This window comes from Anomalospiza imberbis, chromosome 25 (genome assembly GCF_031753505.1).
Source record: "Anomalospiza imberbis isolate Cuckoo-Finch-1a 21T00152 chromosome 25, ASM3175350v1, whole genome shotgun sequence".
Lineage (NCBI taxonomy): Eukaryota > Metazoa > Chordata > Aves > Passeriformes > Viduidae > Anomalospiza > Anomalospiza imberbis.
In genome coordinates, this window is record NC_089705.1 from 3,152,944 (window position 1) to 3,172,824 (window position 19,881).

Consider the following 19,881-nt stretch of genomic DNA (forward strand, 5'->3'; position numbering starts at 1 on the left):
TCCGCCCGCGCTGCCGCTCCCGTCAGCCCCCGCGGCGGGCGCGGCGCTCCCGGCGTGCCGCGCGCGGCCGGAAGCGGAAGTGGGGTGGCGGCGATCATGGTGCCGCTGGGGCGGGGAAGGAGCCGCTGGCACCCGGTGAGCGGGCGGGGGGAGCGGCACCGGGCAAGGGAGGGAGGACGGGCCGAGCCCAGCCCGGCCCGGAGCGGTGCGGCGCGGCTGGCGCAGGCACCGCTAGTGGCTGTTGGCGGGACCGGGCCGGTGGGGGTAGCGCCGCGCTCGGGGCGGGACCGCGGCGCTCGGCCCGGCCCGGCTCCGCCGCCACCGGCCGCCCTGGGGCTGTGCCTGCGAGCGGAGCGGGACCCGGGCCGGCCGAGCCGCCTGACTCCCCTCCGCCCCTCGCTGTGTTGCAGATGAGCCGTTCCGGCCGGAGCTCCCGGTAGCGCGGTGAGAGGCGCGGAGCCATGGGCGAGAACAGTCCCGAGGGCAACGCCATCTACTATGAAGGGGAGGAAGACGACTTAGCCCAAGATGAAAATATGATGAGGTTTGCTGACAAAAACGGGCTGGTGTCCTCCTCGTCCGGGACGGTGTATGACAGGACAACTGTGCTCATAGAGCAGGACCACAGCGTGCTGGAGGATGAGGAGGATGAAGGACAGTGTGGTGACCACTTGCCTTTTTTACCCGAGGGTCACGAAGAAGGATTTCATTTAATAGCAGATCATGAAGGGATGTCACAGGGTTATGTGCAACATATTATTTCTCCAGATCAGATTCATCTGACAATAAATCCTGGCTCAACTCCCATGCCAAGGAACATCGAAGGAGCAACGCTCACTTTGCAGTCTGAGTGCCCAGAAACCAAGCGTAAGGAGGTGAGTAGCTGAACGTGATTCTGGCCTTTGTGCACCTTCAAGGCTTTGAAAATGGGCTGTTTATTTCAGGACAAGGGCAGCAGTTTTGCTGTTTATTTCAGGAGAGGGCCAGCAGTTTTGCTGTTTATTTCAGGAGAGGACCAGCAGTTTTGCTGTTTATTTCAGGACAAGGGCAGCAGTTTTGCTGTTTATTTCAGGACAAGGGCAGCAGTTTTGCTGTTTATTTTCAGGAGAGGGCCAGCAGTTTTGCTGTTTATTTCAGGAGAGGGGCAGCAGTTTTGCTGTTTATTTCAGGAGAGGGCCAGCAGTTTTGCTGTTTATTTCAGGAGAGGGCCAGCAGTTTTGCTGTTTATTTCAGGAGAGGACCAGAAGTTTTGCTGTTTATTTCAGGACAAGGGCAGCAGTTTTGCTGTTTATTTCAGGAGAGGGCCAGCAGTTTTGCTGTTTATTTTCAGGAGAGGGCCAGCAGTTTTGCTGTTTATTTTTAGGAGAGGGGCAGCAGTTTTGCTGTTTATTTCAGGAGAGGGCCAGCAGTTTTGCTGTTTATTTCAGGAGAAGGCCAGCAGTTTTGCTGTTTATTTCAGGAGAAGGGCAGCAGTTTTGCTGTTTATTTCAGGAGAGGGCCAGCAGTTTTGCTGTTTATTTTCAGGAGAGGGCCAGCAGTTTTGCTGTTTATTTCAGGAGAAGGCCAGCAGTTTTGCTGTTTATTTCAGGAGAAGGGCAGCAGTTTTGCTGTTTATTTTCAGGAGAAGGGCAGCAGTTTTGCTGTTTATTTTCAGGAGAGGGGCAGCAGTTTTGCTGTTTATTTCAGGAGAGAGCCAGCAGTTTTGCTGTTTATTTCAGGAGAAGGCCAGCAGTTTTGCTGTTTATTTCAGGAGAGGGTCAGCACTTTTGCTGTTTATTTCAGGAGAAGGGCAGCAGTTTTGCTGTTTATTTCAGGACAAGGGCAGCAGTTTTGCTGTTTATTTCAGGAGAGGGCAGCAGTTTTGCTGTTTATTTTCAGGAGAGGGCCAACAGTTTTGCTGTTTATTTTCAGGAGAGGGGCAGCAGTTTTGCTGTTTATTTCAGGAGAGGGCCAGCAGTTTTGCTGTTTATTTCAGGAGAAGACCAGCAGTTTTGCTGTTTATTTTCAGGAGAAGGGCAGCAGTTTTGCTGTTTATTTTCAGGAGAGGGGCAGCAGTTTTGCTATTTTTTTCAGGAGAGGACAGTGGTTTTGCTCATTTTTGAGGGGTTTTGTGTAATGGAGCACAAACCTGCTCTGGTTGTCATCCCCAGCTTCGCAGTGTGCTGGGGAGAACCGTGTCCCAGCAGAGCTGCCAGGGCCATCCCTCTTCCCTCTGACACCACCTGCTGCCCTAGGAACCTGCCAGAAGGCACTTGGTGACACTGGATGGCAGGAGGGTGTGGCACTGGCACATGTTTGTGTGTAATTTTACTGATCTTCAGGTTTTCTTCTGCTCAGGTCATTATTTTGTGAGGTCAGAGGCAGCTGAAACAACCTGAGCTGTTGCTCTGGGATTGGCCACGTTCTCAAGAAAGGCACTTTCAGGTCACAGTTAAGGGCCAGGCCATTGCTGGGAGCTGGACTACCAAATGTGAGATGCCAAATTTTAAGTTATTTGTAGTTTTATTGTGTCACAGGGAGACTGTGAGCAGAAGATAGCTGCTTTAAGCTCCCATCTGATGTGTTTTGAAAGCTCAGGCCAGGCTGCATGGTTAAAATGGAGTTTACACTTAATTCTGTTTCCCTGATGAATTCTGTCTGGGTGTCCTGGGGCTCTTCTGTTTGGGTGCAAGAGCAAAGGGAAGTTGGCTGTGACAGCAGCTCAGGGACAGCTTCCTTTGGCCTGCCTGAGTCGTGCAAGGTGATGAGTCCAGGTGGCAGTGCCAGTGGCACAGTGTGACACTGAGTCCTGTCCATCAGCACAGAGCTGCCACCGTGGTGGCTGAGTGCTGGGAAATGGGGCTGGGGGCGTCAGCTCTGCAGCTGGGGAACTCCTGGGTGTTCTGTGAGCCTGTTTGAGCCTCCTGCTCTCAGTTACTCACCTTAGCAGCTGCTGAAGTGTTCCACTTTCTCTCCTCTGTGTGGGACCCTGGGCTGCTCCCAGAGCAGGGGGTGGGAGCTGAACAGGGTCAGTGGCTGCATGTGCAATTAAACTGACTTCATTTTTTCACCCTTGCTTTTTAGAGAAGGCTTGTAGGATGTGGAATTTCCTAGTGAAATGCTTTATATGAATTTATTTTCCATTTCTGGAATTAATTTCCCAGAACAGAGGGCAGTGGAACCACAATGTGAAAGCAGTGGCACTGAGCCCTGAGCACGTGTGAAAGGCCTTTTTGCCTGCTGTTTCAAAGGTGTGGTAAATTGTCTGGAGGTGAGGAAAGGAAAGCTCTAAAGCTCCCAAGCATCTGGGTCAGCTCTGAAAATCATCAGCTCTGTTCTTTGGTACTTGCAAAATGTTTGCAACAGTTTTAACGCTTGAGATAATTGTTTTAAAGTCTTAGATTTTCAGGTCAGCCTTAGACATTTATGAAGCTAAAAAGGAGATTTTGCACTTTAGCACCTTTGGCTTTTCTTTATTCTGTTATAAATCTCACTGTAATTGTGTGGGTAAGAACAAACATGATTACAGTTTTGTATTTCAGATCCAGTTATTTGTTCAGGCATGACACAGAAAATGTAGCCATTTAGGGAGAACATGGTAAGCTCAGGAAGAGTTAAAGGCAAACAGAGCAGTTACTGTAGACTTTGAACCAGGGTGTGAGGCTCTGCTTTCTGCAGCCCCGTTGGCTATTGCACAACAAGTTCCCATTTCTGAGGTAAATGCTGGATCATGTCTCTTCCAGCAGCACCTCAATGTCCCTGGCCAAAAGCCACAGCCTTTGGCCTCAAAGTCCCTGAGCCCTGTCCTGCCTGCCCAGGGCTTGGCTTCTGCTGCCTTGTTTGTTTTCTGTTGTGCCCTGGTGCTGTGGCAGCCTGGAGCTCCTGCTGCTGTCCCTGCAAGGCTTTCAAATCAATCTCTGCTGGTTCTGTGTGTATGAACAGTGTGCAGTGTGTTGGTGTGCTAATGTGAAAAGAGAATTAAATGCTGTGGCGCTTCACAGAAAGGTTTGTTTTGCTCAGAACGTGGTGGTGATATTGCTGCTGCTGCCTGTGGTGTGCTCGGAAGGATTTGTGAAATAAAGATTTGGCCTTTGAGGAAGGGAGAGTGCTGCAAGGCCATTGTCAGAGTTCAGGCCATTAAACTGATGGTGCTACTGCCACCTTCCCTTACACATGGGCAGTGACAGCTGGCAACCAAACAGCTCAATCTGTAATTAATACTGTCCTTTTTCTTCCAGACCTAAATGTAAACAGCTGGAAAGCTTTACAGAACCCTCCCTTGATTTTCAGGTAGTTCCTGCCTGTGTCAGATCCCTTGTGTACCATGGGGAATGTTCTGTAAAGTGTTAATTTCCAGCTGCCTTAAAGCTGTAACAAGGAACATTTACTTCAGCACTGATACACAGATTGTACTGGATCTGGTGATCCCGGGGGAGGATGATGTACCCTCCTCATGTAATAAAATGTGCTTTCTGCTGCTGGTGTGTTACTGCTCTGTGCTCCTGTGTTGTGGCTGCCTCAGCACAGCCAGACTTCCTAACTGCATTGTAACCATGCTGCAGTTCTTGGGCATCTAGTGGTAACTTCTGCCTCATCTGAACTGTAAGGGCGGATTGCTTAGAGTGAAATTACTGTTCCCTTCTCTGAGAATGCTGAGTGACCGGTTGAAAAGGTGAAGGAATGAATTCCTTGCTTCCCCTGGCAGGCAGGAGCTCAGCCATGCCCAGGCAAGCTGGGCTCCAGCAAACAGAAACTGGGGAACAAAATGTTTCCTCCTTGCCCAGCTTCCTATGCTGAGCATGACATCCCATGGTCTGGGATATCCCTGGTCAGTCAGGGTCAGCTGTGCTGGCTGTGTCCCCTCCCCACTCCCTGTGTACCCCCAGCCCCTTGCTGGTGGGGTGGAATGAGAAGCACTAAAGAAATCCATCTCTATATCATCCAGAACATGCTCTATACAAGTGAAGGAAATGAGCTCCATCCCAGCCAAACCCAGCACATTGTGGTATTTCTGTGCCCTGTGTAAAGGTCTCTTGTGTGTCTCACAGGAGGGTTTAACGTTCTCCACATATGAAGGTTTTACTGAGACAAGGTGAAGGTGAATGCCAGCCTGTTGTGGGAGCAACAAGAGACCATGGATTGGGTCACACAAAAGATCACTCAGCTTTATAGAATTTTCTTAAAAGTTCTGCTGGCTGTTTTGTCCTCTACAAAACAGGTTGGAAGTAACCAAGAAGCTATTTCTCTTTCTTTATGGAGAACTGTCTAGAATTTGATTTATAGCTGGTGTGACTAGCCAAGTCCTCTCCTGGGCTCCTTAATCACTATTAGGTGTTGAGGTTTCTGAACTTTAGGAGTCAAATGAAAGCCATCAGTCTGGTAATTAATGGTGGAGGATAACTTTATTCAGGCAGATCAGGGGTGTGTTCCTTCTGCTTCACAAGAGAGGATGAGATTTCATTAGGTGTTACCACTTGCACATGGGAAGCTTCTAAAAGATCCCTTGTGCCTGTGGCAGAAGTGGGGAAGGTACCAAATGTAGTTCCATTGAAATTGTCCTAGGGATCTCGGTGGCTTACTGAGAAATCTGTGACAGCTGTGTTTGGGTGTCCTTGTGACCTGATGCGATCCATTTCACTTCAGGCACTGACTGTTTCAGTAGCCACAGAAGGAAAGAGCAAGGCTCAATGAAGGCTGTTTTGGGATAAAGTGAAGTAATGAATAGGCTGGTGGTTAGACCATGGGAGATGGTAAAAACTGTTTTGTTCAAGGTGTTGGTGGGAATTCAGCACACAGAGCAGTGGGTTTGAGCATTGTGACAGTGCATTTTCCTTTGTCTCCCTGCTCCACAAATAAGTAGCTCTGCAGGAAGCATCGGGACTAAAATGCAGGTGCTACACATGTGGGTAGTGGACAGGTTTGATGGCTCCTCAATGTTCTTTCCAACTGTTTCATCAGATTTTTAGCTAGAAACATTTTGGATTGTGTTTTTCCTTTTCCCCCCTTCTGTTAGATTCCTGTTCTGCAAGCCCAGCTGCTTTCCCATGTGCCACTCCTTCCTCACAGCAGAAATGTTGTCAGAGAATGAAGTAAATTTTTTGTGGGGGCATTGGGGTCAAAATCATTGCCTTTGATGTCTGACTGCATCAAAGGACTAAATCCATGTCTGGATTATAGAAATTATTAAAAATTATTAAGCGTGCAGCATTTTGTCCTTCAGGTGAAGCGCTACCAGTGCACCTTTGAGGGCTGTCCCCGCACCTACAGCACGGCTGGCAACCTGCGCACGCACCAGAAAACCCACCGGGGGGAGTACACCTTCGTGTGCAACCAGGAGGGCTGTGGCAAGGCCTTCCTCACCTCCTACAGCCTCAAAATCCACGTCCGGGTGCACACCAAGGAGAAACCGTTCGAGTGCGATGTGCAGGGCTGTGAGAAGGCGTTCAACACGCTGTACAGGTGAGAGGGTGTTCAGCATTGTACAGTTGAGAGGCTGTTCATCACGCTGTACAGGTGAGAGGGTGCTCAGCATTGTACAGGTGAGAGGGTGTTCAGCATTGTACAGGTGAGAGGGTGTTCAGCATTGAACAGGTGAGAGGGTGTTCAACATGCTGTACAGTTGAGAGGGTGTTCAACATGCTGTACAGGTGAGAGGGTGTTCAACACGCTGTACAGGTGAGAGGGTGTTCAGCATGATGTACAGGTGAGAGGGTGTTCAGTATTGAACAGGTGAGAGGGTGTTAAATATTGTACAGGTGAGAGGGTGTTCAGCATGCTGTACAGGTGAGAGGCTGTTCAACACACTGTACAGGTGAGAGGCTGTTCAACACACTGTACAGGTGAGAGGGTGTTCAGCATTGTGCAGGTGAGAGGGTGTTCAGCATTGTGCAGGTGAGAGGGTGTTCAACACGCTGTACAGGTGAGAGGGTGCTCAGCATTGTACAGGTGAGAGGGTGCTCAGCATTGTACAGGTGAGAGGGTGTTAAATATTGAACAGGTGAGAGGGTGTTCAACATGCTGTACAGGTGAGAGGGTGTTCTAGGTGAGAGGATGTTCCGACACTCTACAGGTGAGAGGGTGTTCAGCATTGTACAGGTGAGAGGGTGTTCAGCATTGTACAGGTGAGAGGGTGCTCAGCATTGAACAGGTGAGAGGGTGTTCAGCATTGAACAGGTGAGAGGGTGTTAAATATTGAACAGGTGAGAGGGTGTTCAACATGCTGTACAGGTGAGAGGGTGTTCAACATGCTGTACAGGTGAGAGGGTGTTCAGCATTGAACAGGTGAGAGGGTGTTCAGCATTGAACAGGTGAGAGGGTGTTCAGCATTGTGCAGGTGAGAGGGTGTTCTAGGTGAGAGGATGTTCCGACATTGTACAGGTGAGAGAGCATTCAACACTCTACAGGTGAGAGGCTGTTCAGCATTGAACAGGTGAGAAGGTGTTCAACACACTGTACAGGTGAGCTGGTGTTCAGCACTGTACAGGTGAGAGGGTGTTCAACACACTGTACAGGTGAGAGGGTGTTCAGCATTGAACAGGTGAGAGAGTGTTCAACACACTGTACAGGTGAGAGGGTGTTCAACACACTGTACAGGTGAGAGGATGTTCCAACACCGTACAGGTGAGAGGGTGTCCAGCACTCCAGGTGGGAAGGCTCTGGTGAGTTTTCTTGTAGGTGTGGCTGTAGTTGCATCTACTTTGTGTTTGTTTGAATAGAACTGTTTTGTTTCTTCCATGTACAGGTATGAATATAAACCCCTCAGGTGTGGCAGTGCTGTCCAAAGGGTAGGATGACAGAACTGTGGTGACTTCTTTATATTCCAGTAGCATTGAGGGTGGTGCATGGACACAAGGGTCTCTCAGATTTGCTGAAGAACTTTGGAACTGTTAGCAGTCACTTTCATGAGCTCGTGACCTTCTGCTCAGGATATGTTAAGCCTTTGGTCCTGTCCTGCACATTTGAAAGAACGAGGCTTGCTTGCCTTAGGACAGGTCTGTCTTATCCCACCAGTCCTAAGAGGGATTTTTTGGCCGTGTTTTTTAGGTTGAAAGCACATCAAAGGCTTCACACAGGGAAAACATTTAACTGTGAATCAGAAGGCTGCAGCAAATACTTCACAACGCACAGCGACCTGAGGAAGCACATTCGAACACACACAGGAGAAAAGCCATTTCGGTGAGTTGCTGGCTGGTGTTCTGGCTTCTGTGGCTCAGGTAATGAGACACCTGTGCCAAAAAGCAGCTGTTACTGCTCTGAATGGAATGGTATTCTCCTGAGAAATAAGTGAAGGTGGCTGGCTGGCATTGGAGCCTGTTTGTTCTCGAGCTCCCCCAGCTGCCTTTAACAGTGGGTGCAGTGGTTGTCCTAAAAGGCAAGAATAGTTAAGGTAGTTTTTTAAACATAAACCTGTTCTGTGGTGAGCATCTTTTAAAGCACGTTGCTGCTCTCTGCTGGGATGCAATGTGTATTCCATTCCCCCAAATACTGCCTTCATGCTTGGATTTTAAAGTCCTACTTGCAGCCCTGCTGTGATGTGTGTAGCATGCATAGCAGCTGCTGTTAGCTAACAAAGCTTTGGGCCTGCTTTTTGGAGTCCTGGGACTATTGCAAAGCGTGATTTGAGGTTGTAGCTAATGCATTGAAGGAGGCTGATGCTGACTCTCCTTTGATGCTTCATTCAGGTGTGAGCATGATGGCTGTGGGAAGGCTTTTGCTGCAAGCCACCACCTCAAAACACATGTTAGAACACATACTGGTAAGTTCTATGTTATTTTTAAAATTTTTTCTTTAATTGAGCTTATTAAGTTTATATCAACTCTCAGAATCCTAATAGGAATTTATAGTCACTTATAATATGGGAGTGACACTGAGTTGAGTGGCTCAGGTGACACGTTTGAGGGAGGGGACGGCATCCAGAGAGACCTTTGCAGGCTGGAGGAGTGTGCCCATGTGAACCTCAGGAGTTTAAAAAGGCCAAGTGCAAACTCCTGCACCTGCATCAGGCCGATTCAAATTTTCCATTTATGCAGTTACATTTATCCTGGGCAGGTCTTGAATTCAATGAACATGTTTTCACAAATGTACCAGTAATGATGCATAACAATTAAATACTGTGTTGTGTGTCAACAACATGGTGAGATGGAAGCACTCACCTGCAGGACTGCCAGGAATAATGAATGTGTGAAGAGGCATTGCAAATCTTGTTTGTATGAAATACTGCTCTGCCAGGTGCTTTAAAAGTGTGTATCTGACAGGATGTTTTTTAAGTGTGTTACATGTGTTCTGTGCTGCCTCTAGGGGAGAAACCCTTCTTCTGTCCCAGCAATGGCTGTGAGAAGACTTTCAGTACCCAGTACAGTCTCAAGAGTCACATGAAAGGTCATGAGAAGGGACAAACCTGTAATGCACTTCCCAATAACAATGTGTCTGAGGTTAGTAGCACTTCTGCTTAATGTTTCTGTGTTAGGTGAATATAAACCATACCTTGGGAAGAAATCATTTGTTCTGCAGCTTGTTCTTAAGGTGTAACATTTAAGACTGGGATTTTGGAAGTACTCACTTTGCCACGTGTGCATAGGGGCAGTTGTATCCATCAGGCTGCTTTCCTTGTGTGTGCTTCAGTTGGAATCAATACTGGGGGGTAAACATGTGAAGTAAAATAGTTACTAACTAAAAATAATAACTGGGAAGGTTTTATTTTTTTATTTTCTAAAAGTTTATTTGTTCCTATGCTAATTTAAAATTCTGGGTTATATGACTTTTTGGAAGTTCTTTGACTGAGATATTAAGAATCCTTGATAGCTGCTAAATATCTTTTGCTTAAAAATCTTGTTCCTTTGATTTTAGAACTGAGACCTGGGTCCCATATAAGCAAAGCATAGACTCTCAAAAGTAATTTAAAACATTTCTGACATTATTCTTCTAATACATAATTCAAATTGTTTTTCTTTTTCACAGGATACAAGTCACTCACTTTGTCTGAGTGATTTAAGCCTCATATCAACAGATTCAGAATTGCGGGAGAACTCTAATCCAGTGAGTTATTGTCCTGGAACTGCCTCATCCTCATTTGGTTTTGTCTTCCAAAATGTGCAGTGCTTAGTTCAACCTGCTGTAGAAAGCTCTGCATCTGATTTTACCATAACAGTGTTCTTGCCTCTTGATAAGTCTTGACTGAGCTTGGATTTTACATAGAGGAAAATGAGATGCTGAGGAGACTGTGTTGTTCTTTGTGCTGTGGTGTGGGAGCAGGGTGCAGCTCCTGTGTGTATTCTGCTCCTCAAGCAGTGTGGGTGGCTAGAATTGCATAGTCCAGGATACAGAATGGAGCTGTTTTTTTCTGCTCCAGAAAAGGTTCTGCACGCAGCCAATAAATGTCTGTTTCTGATGGAGTACTGCAAGAAACAACGGTTAAATAAAGAGTGGATGCAGAGGAATACATTTTACTTTTGAAGAAGTTATTTATTTTTGTAGGGGTTGCTCATTATGTTGGTAAATTTGGTTACAGGTAATAAAAACTAGGTGTAAATTTACAGCATGTAAATAATACGTGTTTCCATTCCTGAGGGTGGCTGGTTCTTTGGAGGTGTGTTTCTGACATGCACACACTGCTTCACTGGGGTTTGTGGAGACCTGATACAACATTGTCTGATGTCTTCCTCTTTGTTTTCTGTTTGTCAGACACATGGACAGGACCTCAGCACAATCTCACCAGCAAGCATCTTTGAGTCTATGTTTCAGAGCCCAGACCACACTGCAAACCAGGAGGACTCTCAGCAGACAGGTACCAGTTGTATCTGCACTGCTTTTTGATAGCTCTGCATGCATGTACTGAATTCAGCATTTCAGGCTGAAGCTTAATGCCCAACGTAACTTTAAGGAGCAAAAAGAACTTTAAATTCAGGGTTGAAATTCAGTGGTGTTGGGCTGCATGGTGTGACAGGCAGTGACAGGGGAGGTGACCCAGCACACTGTCCTGCAGTACTGGCACGGGAGCTCTCACGCAGTCCACATCATCCTGTTTTCTTGAAGTTGCTGCACAACTGATAAAAGGCTTATTAGAGAAAGCTGATGAGCCTGATCAGGCTCAGTGTAGAGCCCAGTGTTACCAACTTCCTGAATTTGCAGCTACTTTTAGATTTCACTGTTCAGGGCTATTTTTGAGCACTACTCTGAAGTTAAGAACGTGATAATTCTTTACTTGGTAAAAATCCATGAGCTAGCTGATAAGTTCATTGAAAAAGCAGTTCATTCAGACCAAATGAGAACAGATGTATTTATATTTTTCTGTTTCTCTTTCAGCAGCTTCCTTGATGGAAGGGTTTAACGGCGACGCGGACTCGGTGGCTGCGGTCCCGCCCCCAGCAGGAGACGCAGCCTCCTTGTCCCTACCCCTGGTCCTGCAGCTCGGCCTCCCTGAGCCCGCACAGGCGGCGCTGCAAGCCTCGGCAGCACCTGCTGCTCCCTCCTCCATAGCACCCAGCTCACAGCCAGCTGCGTTTGGGAATCCTGCAACTGTTTTACAATCCCCAGAAGTGCCTGTTCCTCACAGCACACCGTTTGCAGCCAGTCACCAAGACTTCCTGCAGCACAGCCAGCCTCCGCCGCAGCCCATTGTTCAGGGACTGTCAGTGGTTGCTGGGGCTCCTGCCCCGACAGCCCCGAGTGCCACCGAGCCCCTGCCAGCTGTAGTTCAGACTGTGCCTGTTGGTGCAAACCCTGTTTTGACCAGTAACCCCACTATAACCATTACTCCTTCTCCAAGCACCGCCATTCTGCAGTCCAGCATTGTCATGGGAGAGCAGAACTTACAATGGATCTTAAATGGTGCCACTGGTTCCCCACAAAGCCAAGAACAAATGGTCAGTACCTCCAGCTGGGCTTTGGAGCCCTTGCTTTTGAAAAGGGAGGGGGTGAAACTTGTAAGATAAACCCTAGGATGCAGTGTGGTATAATGCTTGGCATGTTAACGTGTATACATATCACCAGTGCAGCCCCTGGAATAGACAGGGAGATAAGTAAAGCACAGAGAAACCCAGGGTGCAGAAAGATCTTGTTGTCTTCTTTCCCCTCGTGGTGGACTTCTGCCAGCAGGTGTCAGTGTGTTTATCCAGGCCTGAGGATACACATGGGCCTTAATGTATTGTTTTTAATGCATAGAAGCACAAAAGACTCTGTAAAGGTTGTGTTTAGGCATTTTGTAATCTCTGTCTCTGCCTAATTTTGACTGATAACGAAAAGAGATTTTCTGGAAGGAGAATGCTTGTGGTTTGCCAGTAAATCAGGATAGCTGAAACTTCAGGAGTTTCTTCTTTGACAGTATTGGTGCCACTTTAGGCTCTCAGCTGTAGGTGGGCACGAGTGAGTGGCTGCAGGTACAGGCAGTGGGAGCACACACAGCGGTGTTTGAGAATTCAGTCACTGAATTGTCAAAACCCACAAGCTGAGTTCACCAGCAAATAATGCAGGGGATGTTATGCCCAAACTTTAGGACCACTGAAACAAAACTTTGTGCTCAGTTTTCCTGTATGTCCCTTTGGAATATGTATATAGCTGTTTAGAGTTTGAACAACAGAAATTTGATTCAAGTCGATTCACACTTTTTTCTTGTTTTTTTTTTTTTTTTTTCTTTAAAGCCACAAGTTCCAAAAGTAGTAGAAAAGGTGTTTTTTACCACTGCATTACCAGTAGCTGGTAACACAGGTAAGTGTGACACTGAACTAATTGAACAAAGCTGATTTCTCTCTCCCTGCTGTGAAATTATGTAGTTCCATTGTGTTTTGTCTCTGTTTCACCTTCAGGAAACCCTGTTCAGCAGATTGGTCTCAGCGTTCCTGTTATCATTATAAAGCAGGAGGAGGCCTGCCAGTGCCAGTGTGCCTGCAGAGACTCTGCCAAGGACAAAGCCACCTCCACTGTTAAGAAGGAATGTTCCTCACCCGATTCAAAAGCTTTGGAGCAGCCAGCTTCCCAGCTGCAGCCTCAGACCTTTCCTTCCTCCTCTGCTCCTCCTCCTTGTGGGCAGAGCAGTCAGATAGTTAACCCTTCAGACTCCCAGACTGAAACGTTAAGTGCCATGGATGTATCGGACTTCCTGTCCCTCCAAAGCCCTGAAACCCCGTCTAATATAATTCCAATTGAAGCACTACTGCAGGGTGAGGAAGAAATTGGTTTGAATAGCAGCTTCTCTAAGTGAAGATGTTCCAGATTTTCCTTTGCACCTGGAGGGTAAAACCCTTCTCCTTAGAAGCAGAAACTGAAGGATCGATTCTTATTCCTTCCTCTTTGGAAGTTTTGTGGCTTATTTCTGCTTCACGGATGTCATCTTAGTCACGTCCCAGGTACATCCACCTTTGAGATTCTATCTAAAAAAAGAAAAGGTAAAAAAAAGAAATAGCTAAGTTATATATGAACTGTTTTGGCTGCACTGTCTGTCACTTTTGCTTGTCATATGTGAACACAGAAGTTAAGGTTACTCGTGTGCAAAAAGATTTTTAAAAGGAAAAGGGGGGTTACTTTGTCTCCAATTGCACATCACTTACGTTTGGGATTAAGGTACTGGCAGCAAGTGGGTCTTTGTTACAACTTCTTGGGTCTCTAACCTTCTCCTGTCTCTCATGTCTCTACTAACCATGCACTAAAGGGGAGCCCAGGAAAGGAGGCTGTGGGGGAGGAAATGCATAGCTGGGGGACAGCATTTATCTGCAGTGTGATCTGAATGCGATTGTCACTTACCTGGTGAGGAGCTGGTGCCTGGTTTTGCTGTGTACTGATGCTCTTACTGAAGCCTCCAGGAGCTTTGGGGGAGTTCATTTCAGCAGGGCACAAGTACCTTGTGCCCCTAATAGATCTGTTCATTTAATTCCACTAGGACTCAAGTGTGTTGCAGACACTGTGTCACAACATGGAAGCACAGCTGGAGCTGCAGCTGGCTCTGGCTCCAGAGTCTGTTTTCTTGGCCTCTCCAAAGGGTGCAGTGAGTGCCAGGTGTGGTCAGGTTGGTGCCTGCTGCTCTTTTGATTTCTTAGGCTCTGTTCAGCAACAAGTCATCATCCTAACCCTGGGACTGTTGAATCAGGAGCACGGTGCCTTTGCTGGTTACTCTCATCTTTTGTGAAGAACAACCCTTAAGAAAATTTTGAGAAAGATTCAACATAAATTCAGTGAGTCTGTCCTTCAGTTGTCCATACATGCTTTTTTTTTTCTTTTTTTTCAAGTGAGCTATATAATTTCTGCCTGACTCTGCCTCCAGCCTGCTGCAATGCCAGCTTTTTGTGCACGGGGCTGTTTCTTGACTAAAAGATGTTACACAACAGAATAGTTTTTCATATCAAACTGAGAGTCTATATTCTAACCTACTCAGGGTAAATCAAATCCAACCCCCCCCCTTCCACCAAAAAGCCTGTAATGTTGCAATAAATGCAGTCTCATTCTAAATGGTTTATTTATGCTGCATTATTTTAAAATAATGTAATTTTATAGTTTTTATCCATCTTTCTGGCTTTGGCTGTCAGTTTTCTTGTGTTAAAGGAAAGAATATTAAATAGTCTTTATTCAGTTTACAGTGTTGTCATTAGTGAGATACAAAGATAATGACTGTAAGCCAATTAGTGGGGAGTGTCCTGCACTCAATTTAGGAATACAAACTGTGGTGGATAGAGGTCTTTCACTCTTTGTGTTTGATCAGAGCTGCTCTCTGTACCTCTGGGGAGGGGAGAACCCTGTGAGTGCTGCCTGGTGATCAGCAGGTGTTAAATCCTCCTGTGATGTGCTCAGTGTAGCCTGACCAACACCGAGGCTGGCTTCAGCCACCTCTAGTGCTGTTCCCCTGACAATGCACTGCCCAGGCACGGGTGGAAAGGGACTGAAGGGAACTGGCCTTCCCCTCCTGCACAGCTTCTGGTGAGGTGCAGAAGGGAAAGAGCCATGTCCCGTGAGGGCAGACGGGTGTGCCAGGAGCACTCCGTGCCTGGGACACACTGTGTGTCTGTGCCAGGGCAGAGAGCTCGGTGTTGGCAGCTGCAGGGATGAACTCGAGGGCATCACACATGCTGGTGTTTCCTCTGGGTGTGTGGCAGGGCTGTTGTAGCAGGGCTGCGAGTCCTGCAGCAACAAGGTTTGGCATCCACAAAACAGGTTAACAAAGCATTTCTTGTTTTGTTCCTGTCGTGGCAATCCTAGGAGGGCAGTGAGGTGGTGGCTCCTTTGCTTTTCTCCTACAGCTTCATTTTGTGCTGCAGTTGAGTTGCATGGCAGCAAGAACTGCTTTGAACACAAAAAACATAGTCCCAAGCCTGCTTGGTTGGGACTGTCCTTGCAGAGGAGTTTCCTGCCAGCTACTCTGCCTAGAGCTCCACTTGGGAGGGGAGTGAGCACTGCCTGGGATCCCTCTGGTGCCTCTCACTGTGGCCTTGGGCATTTTCTTTGGCCGAGTGCAGCTGTGGTGTTTAAGGGTGAGTGGGTGTGGATGTGTGCCTGTGGGAGACTGCTGATGCAGGAGTGTGAAGATTCCCCAGTGGGGGTTACCTCTGATGGGGGACAAGGGTCCCAGATGTGGCCTGCACTGTGACAGCTGGGCAATTTAGCAACCGCTTCTGAGCCTTCGCAGCCTTCAGGGAGGCTTTTTTACTTTTGCTACTTATGACTTAATCAACCTAAAACATGCTCCTGGTTGGACCAGAGAGCTTCTTCAGAAACTCTTTTGTGACTGAAATGAGTAGAAGAAACTACCAAAGTCTCTGAACTGGGAAGCTCAATGTGAAGCTGCAGTGATGGGCAGCAGTGCCCAGGGTCAATCTCTGCTGTTTCTCTTCACAGCTGCTGGGTTTTTTTGTTGTGATCCAGGAAAAGCACTATGTCCTGCTGATTCTTTGGTGCATTGGGTTTGCCATTTCCCTCTTATATGTGCATCAGGCAGGCTGCAATTCAGGTGGAACTGGTTAAAGCTTGTACTGAGGCAGGAGCATGTGATTCTGTGAGCACACGGGCTGTGCATCCACTGTGTTTTACAGGTGTGTGCTGTTGTTGTTTATCGTCCCATCTGCTTTCCAGAGTGTTTGTGCTGCGTGTGTCTGAGATGTTTTCACATTTGTATCATCCCCAGTACTGTGTGATCAGACTGTGCTCCAGGGCAGTCTGTGCCATGCTGGGATGGGAGGAGATCCAAGGGCAGCTGCAGCAAAGCCCTGAGATTCTGCAAGGCCAGAGATTTTCCTGTCCTCTCCTTGCTGCCCCAGCATTTAGCATATTCACTATTACATGGTTAATGAAAGGGAGAGTTTCTGCCCTGGATTCCCAGAAAAGGGTAAATGTGTTGGAGTCTCTGGGAACAGCGTGCCTGCCTCTACAAAGTCTGCATGAACCCCTTTAATTATCAGTCAGAGAGCAAAAGTGCACTGCTCTAGGCCACCTGTTTTGTGCTAGTGGGGGTTTACTTGGTCACTCATGGTTTTTAGATGGGTGTAGAAGCTCATATATGTAGAGGGGGTCAAGTTACTGACTTTGGTAGCTTTGGTCACCAAGCAAGGACCCAAGTGAGCAGACTTGGCATGCAGCTGAAGATTGGAGAAATTGCTTTTTGTGCTTGTAGGTGGGGGGTGGGGGGTGGGGTGGAAAATCAGCACTGATTGAATGCTGGTACTGAATTACATGGAACAAAGTACGAGTTGGACACTTGTGTAATGCTGAGTGTCCCCAGGAAGACAAGTTCGCAGAACCTCATACTGGTATCTAAAATGCACTTTAGGTTATTTTATCTTTAACCCAATTGCTGCAATTTCTTTTGTATATACTTTCACAAAGTTTATTTTTGCTCTGAGTAAAAGTTAACAGGGGTGTGCAAAGATGAGCACTTAACTTGGTGCAATACCTGTAGCTAAAGATCCTTGTCCCGCGTGGTCCGTGTGTGTCTGTCTGACAGAACAGGTGTGGTGGGTGCTGTGCTGCCCTTCCCCCGTGCCCCAGACAAATTATGCATCGTTAGCAAACGTCCAATCTATGCAAATAACCCTCTGAGAGCACTGTGCTTCAGCAGCCTTTTCTCTCATGCTTTCTGGGGGCTGCTTGTCACTCCTGTTGGACATGCTGTGTCCCTTGATGTGTGTCCTTCTTCCCCTGTCCTCGTTCTGTCACCCACGTGGGAACACAAGTGACAAGCTGCTTTCAAACAGGCATGTTGCACCTTTGAAATTTGTCTTCGAGATGGTTTCTGATGTCCTGTTACTGCCTTATTTCTTGGGGGTGGCATGGCTGTAGCCATCCACAACGTTGTCCTTGATGTGCAGCAACGCTGTGAACTGTTTACAGCACTCCTCCTCCGAGATAAACTGGGTTCAGGGCTGGAGCCAGCCGGCCCCTTGGCACGGAGCTGCAGGGGGAGCCGAGCCCAGGGTAGCTGTCCTCGATTGGAGATGAGCAGCTGTTGCTGGGTTGTTCTGAGGTGAGGCAGCCGGGTCAGTGGGGCAGAGCAGAGGAGCTCTGGTGTCACAGCTTCCACCGCTGGCCGGGAGACACCGGGCAGGGCTCAGAACCTCGCGCTGCCTCGGATCCTCCCCACAGAGCCAGGCCAGGGTGTTGTCTCCACGACCCGATTTGGGATCTGTGGGTGGCAAGTTCTTGGCAGGAGTTACCTGAGCTGGCTGGGCAGAACTGTTGGAGTCAGTTTGGACTGTAAGGCAAAAAAGAAGAGCATGTCTTTAATAAACCCTATGAATTTCTGACTGCAGAGTTTTTAATTGTATACTATTTTTTCCGTAACATATTTTGGAAGCAATGTCGAGTTTTTATAAATGTTACCTGTAGTCAATTCTCATGGACAGGGCTGAACTTTTAACTTTTTTGTGTCTTGTCTTGATATCTTATCACATGTTCTAGAAGTTGGATTCTGTGTCTGCACTGAGAAATGCAAATTAAACTGGATATTTATGTAGTAGTGTACATAGTCTAAGTGTGTGATTTTGGAACTAGGTGAAACCCCACACCATGCTGCTGCAGTGGTGTGCAAGCTGGCCAAAATTTGGTTCATTATGCAGTGTACACTTTCTCAAATGCAGTTTCTACTTTTTCTTAAAAAAAGATTTTTTTCACATGACCTTTTCCAGCAGACTTGAGGGTGTGTTTGCAGTGCTGTAGTTGCAGTCGCTGGTGTTCTGGTTTGTGACTCTCTTGTCCTCCCGCTGCTCGGGCTGACCCTGCTCTGTTTTGCCTCACCCAGCCCAAAGCCCAGCCTGGCTCCACACCGGGGGCAGCTCCAGCTCCAGCTGAGCTGTCGGGGCTGGGGGGCTGCACTGCCTGGGGCTTTGGAGACAGCTGAACTACACCCCAGTTTCTCAAGAATGTGTGTATGGTAATAAAGGAATTTATTTAACTCTGAAACATGGCAACAAATGTGCTTACATTGAGCAATGTGAAGATGTTAGTTACAGGTACAGTACTTCCAAAGGAAGAGCATCTCCAAAACCCAAAAGAGTAAATATGAATTTGTATTTTTTGAAGAATGTGAAATAATGGTGTTTGCTTAATTGCTCATTTTGTATGAAGTTAATATTGTACTTTGAAATATCTGCAAAGAAGTGGAAATTAACCTTTTTGGAATTGAAAGCAATATTAATACTAATGGAATCCTAATTAAATGCTTATTTAAACATTGTGTTATAATAGTTTTTCCTGAGAGTATTCTGTGGGAGAGGAGTGTGAGCATCCTGCCGTGTCCCATTAGGAGTAGGAATTCCAACCCTGACAGGCACCGTTTGCCTTTTCCCAGCACCGGCCCAGCTTGGCCGCTCTGGTGCCGTGAGGTGCGGGTGGGAGTTGAAACCCAGAGCTGGGGCCTCTGCCATGGCAGCCCTCCGGCCATGCCGTGGAGCTGCGGGTTCCTCCCGGCTCTCCGGGGCTCTGTGCCGGCAGGCCGGGCTCGGCAGGGGCAGAGCAGCGCCTGCACAGCGCAGCGTTTGTGCCGAGCTCCGCCGCGCCGCCTCGGGCTGGCCCCGGTCCCTGAGCGGCCGGGCAGAGCCGGCCTTGGGAGCACACGGGGCTGGGGCTGTGCCTCCTCCTCGGGAGCACACGGGGGTGGGGAGGTACGGACCGAGCCCGTCTCGCTTTACTCCGAAGTGTAAATTTAATGCGATAAGGCACGAGCGCGGCGGCACCGAGCGAGCTCCAAGGCGGGGGAGCCCGGCGGTGCGGCCGTCAGCGCTCCCTGCGCTCCCCCGGCCGTTCCCGGAGCCCCGAACCCCGCGGGGCCGATCCCCGCTCCCGCCGCCGCCCCCGGGGCTCCTCAGGGCCCCGCGCCGCCCGCCGGGCCGGGGCTCAGCGCCGCCCGCAGCGCGGCCATCTCCGCCCTCAGCTCCTCGCAGGCGGCGATGCGGGACCGCAGCTGCCGCTGCCGGAGCTCCAGCAGCTCCCGCAGCCTCCCCAGGTCGTCGGGAGCCTGCGGCGAGACGGCGGGCACAGCGGACATCCCCGGAGACCCTGGCCGCTCCCGTTCCCTCCGCTCCTCCTGTTACAGATGCGCTTCCCTGTCCTCCCGTCCCCTCTCGGGACCCCCCGATGCCCCTGCCCGCTCCCGTTCCCTCCGTTCCTCCCGTTCCCCTGCCCGCTCCCGTTCCCTCCGTTCCTCCCGTGTCCCCGATGCCCCTGCCCGCTCCCGTTCCCTCCGTTCCTCCCGTGCCCCGTCCCTCTGCCCGCTCCCGTTCCCTCCGTTCCTCCCGTGCCCCGTCCCCCTGCCCGCTCCCGTTCCCTCCGTTCCTCCCGTGCCCCGTCCCTCTGCCCGCTCCCGTTCCCTCCGTTCCTCCCGTGCCCCGTCCCTCTGCCCGCTCCCGTTCCCTCCGTTCCTCCCGTGCCCCTGCCCGCTCCCCTTCCCTCCGTTCCTCCCGTTCCCCTGCCCGCTCCCGTTCCCTCCGTTCC

The 19,881-nt window shown here is 48.9% G+C and overlaps 1 protein-coding gene across 4 annotated transcripts; it reads left to right on the forward strand.

Annotated features, from left to right (window-relative positions):
- The first annotated feature begins 80 nt into the window (after positions 1–80).
- On the forward strand, positions 81–18,633 carry MTF1 (metal regulatory transcription factor 1). 4 transcript variants are annotated; one of them, XM_068172621.1, is made up of 12 exons: positions 81–135; positions 411–875; positions 6,200–6,410; positions 7,409–7,436; positions 8,023–8,154; positions 8,661–8,734; positions 9,277–9,410; positions 9,937–10,014; positions 10,660–10,762; positions 11,281–11,840; positions 12,615–12,681; positions 12,780–18,633. In XM_068172621.1, the coding sequence occupies exons 2-12, from the start codon at positions 462–464 to the stop codon at positions 13,172–13,174; spliced, it is 2,196 nt and encodes a 731-aa protein (XP_068028722.1). In that variant the 5' UTR covers positions 81–135; positions 411–461; the 3' UTR covers positions 13,175–18,633. The 4 variants fall into 4 exon arrangements, with proteins under 4 accessions (XP_068028722.1, XP_068028725.1, XP_068028724.1 ...); XM_068172623.1 differs by lacking the exon at positions 81–135 and having other exon boundaries at positions 319–875; positions 11,284–11,840; XM_068172624.1 differs by lacking the exons at positions 81–135; positions 7,409–7,436 and having other exon boundaries at positions 318–875; positions 6,200–6,438; positions 11,284–11,840.
- Positions 18,634–19,881: the final 1,248 nt, after the last annotated feature.

What these genes read in the sequence shown, in the direction of transcription:
- MTF1 (XM_068172621.1), top strand. Translation starts at nt 462, where the DNA reads ATGGGCGAGAACAGTCCCGAGGGCAACGCCATCTACTATGAAGGGGAG. An exon ending in CGAGTGCGATGTGCAGGGCT is followed by an intron (nt 6,411 to 7,408) that starts GTGAGAAGGCGT and finishes AGCATTGAACAG; the next exon opens with GTGAGAAGGTGTTCAACACA. An exon ending in ACATGTTAGAACACATACTG is followed by an intron (nt 8,735 to 9,276) that starts GTAAGTTCTATG and finishes TGCTGCCTCTAG; the next exon opens with GGGAGAAACCCTTCTTCTGT.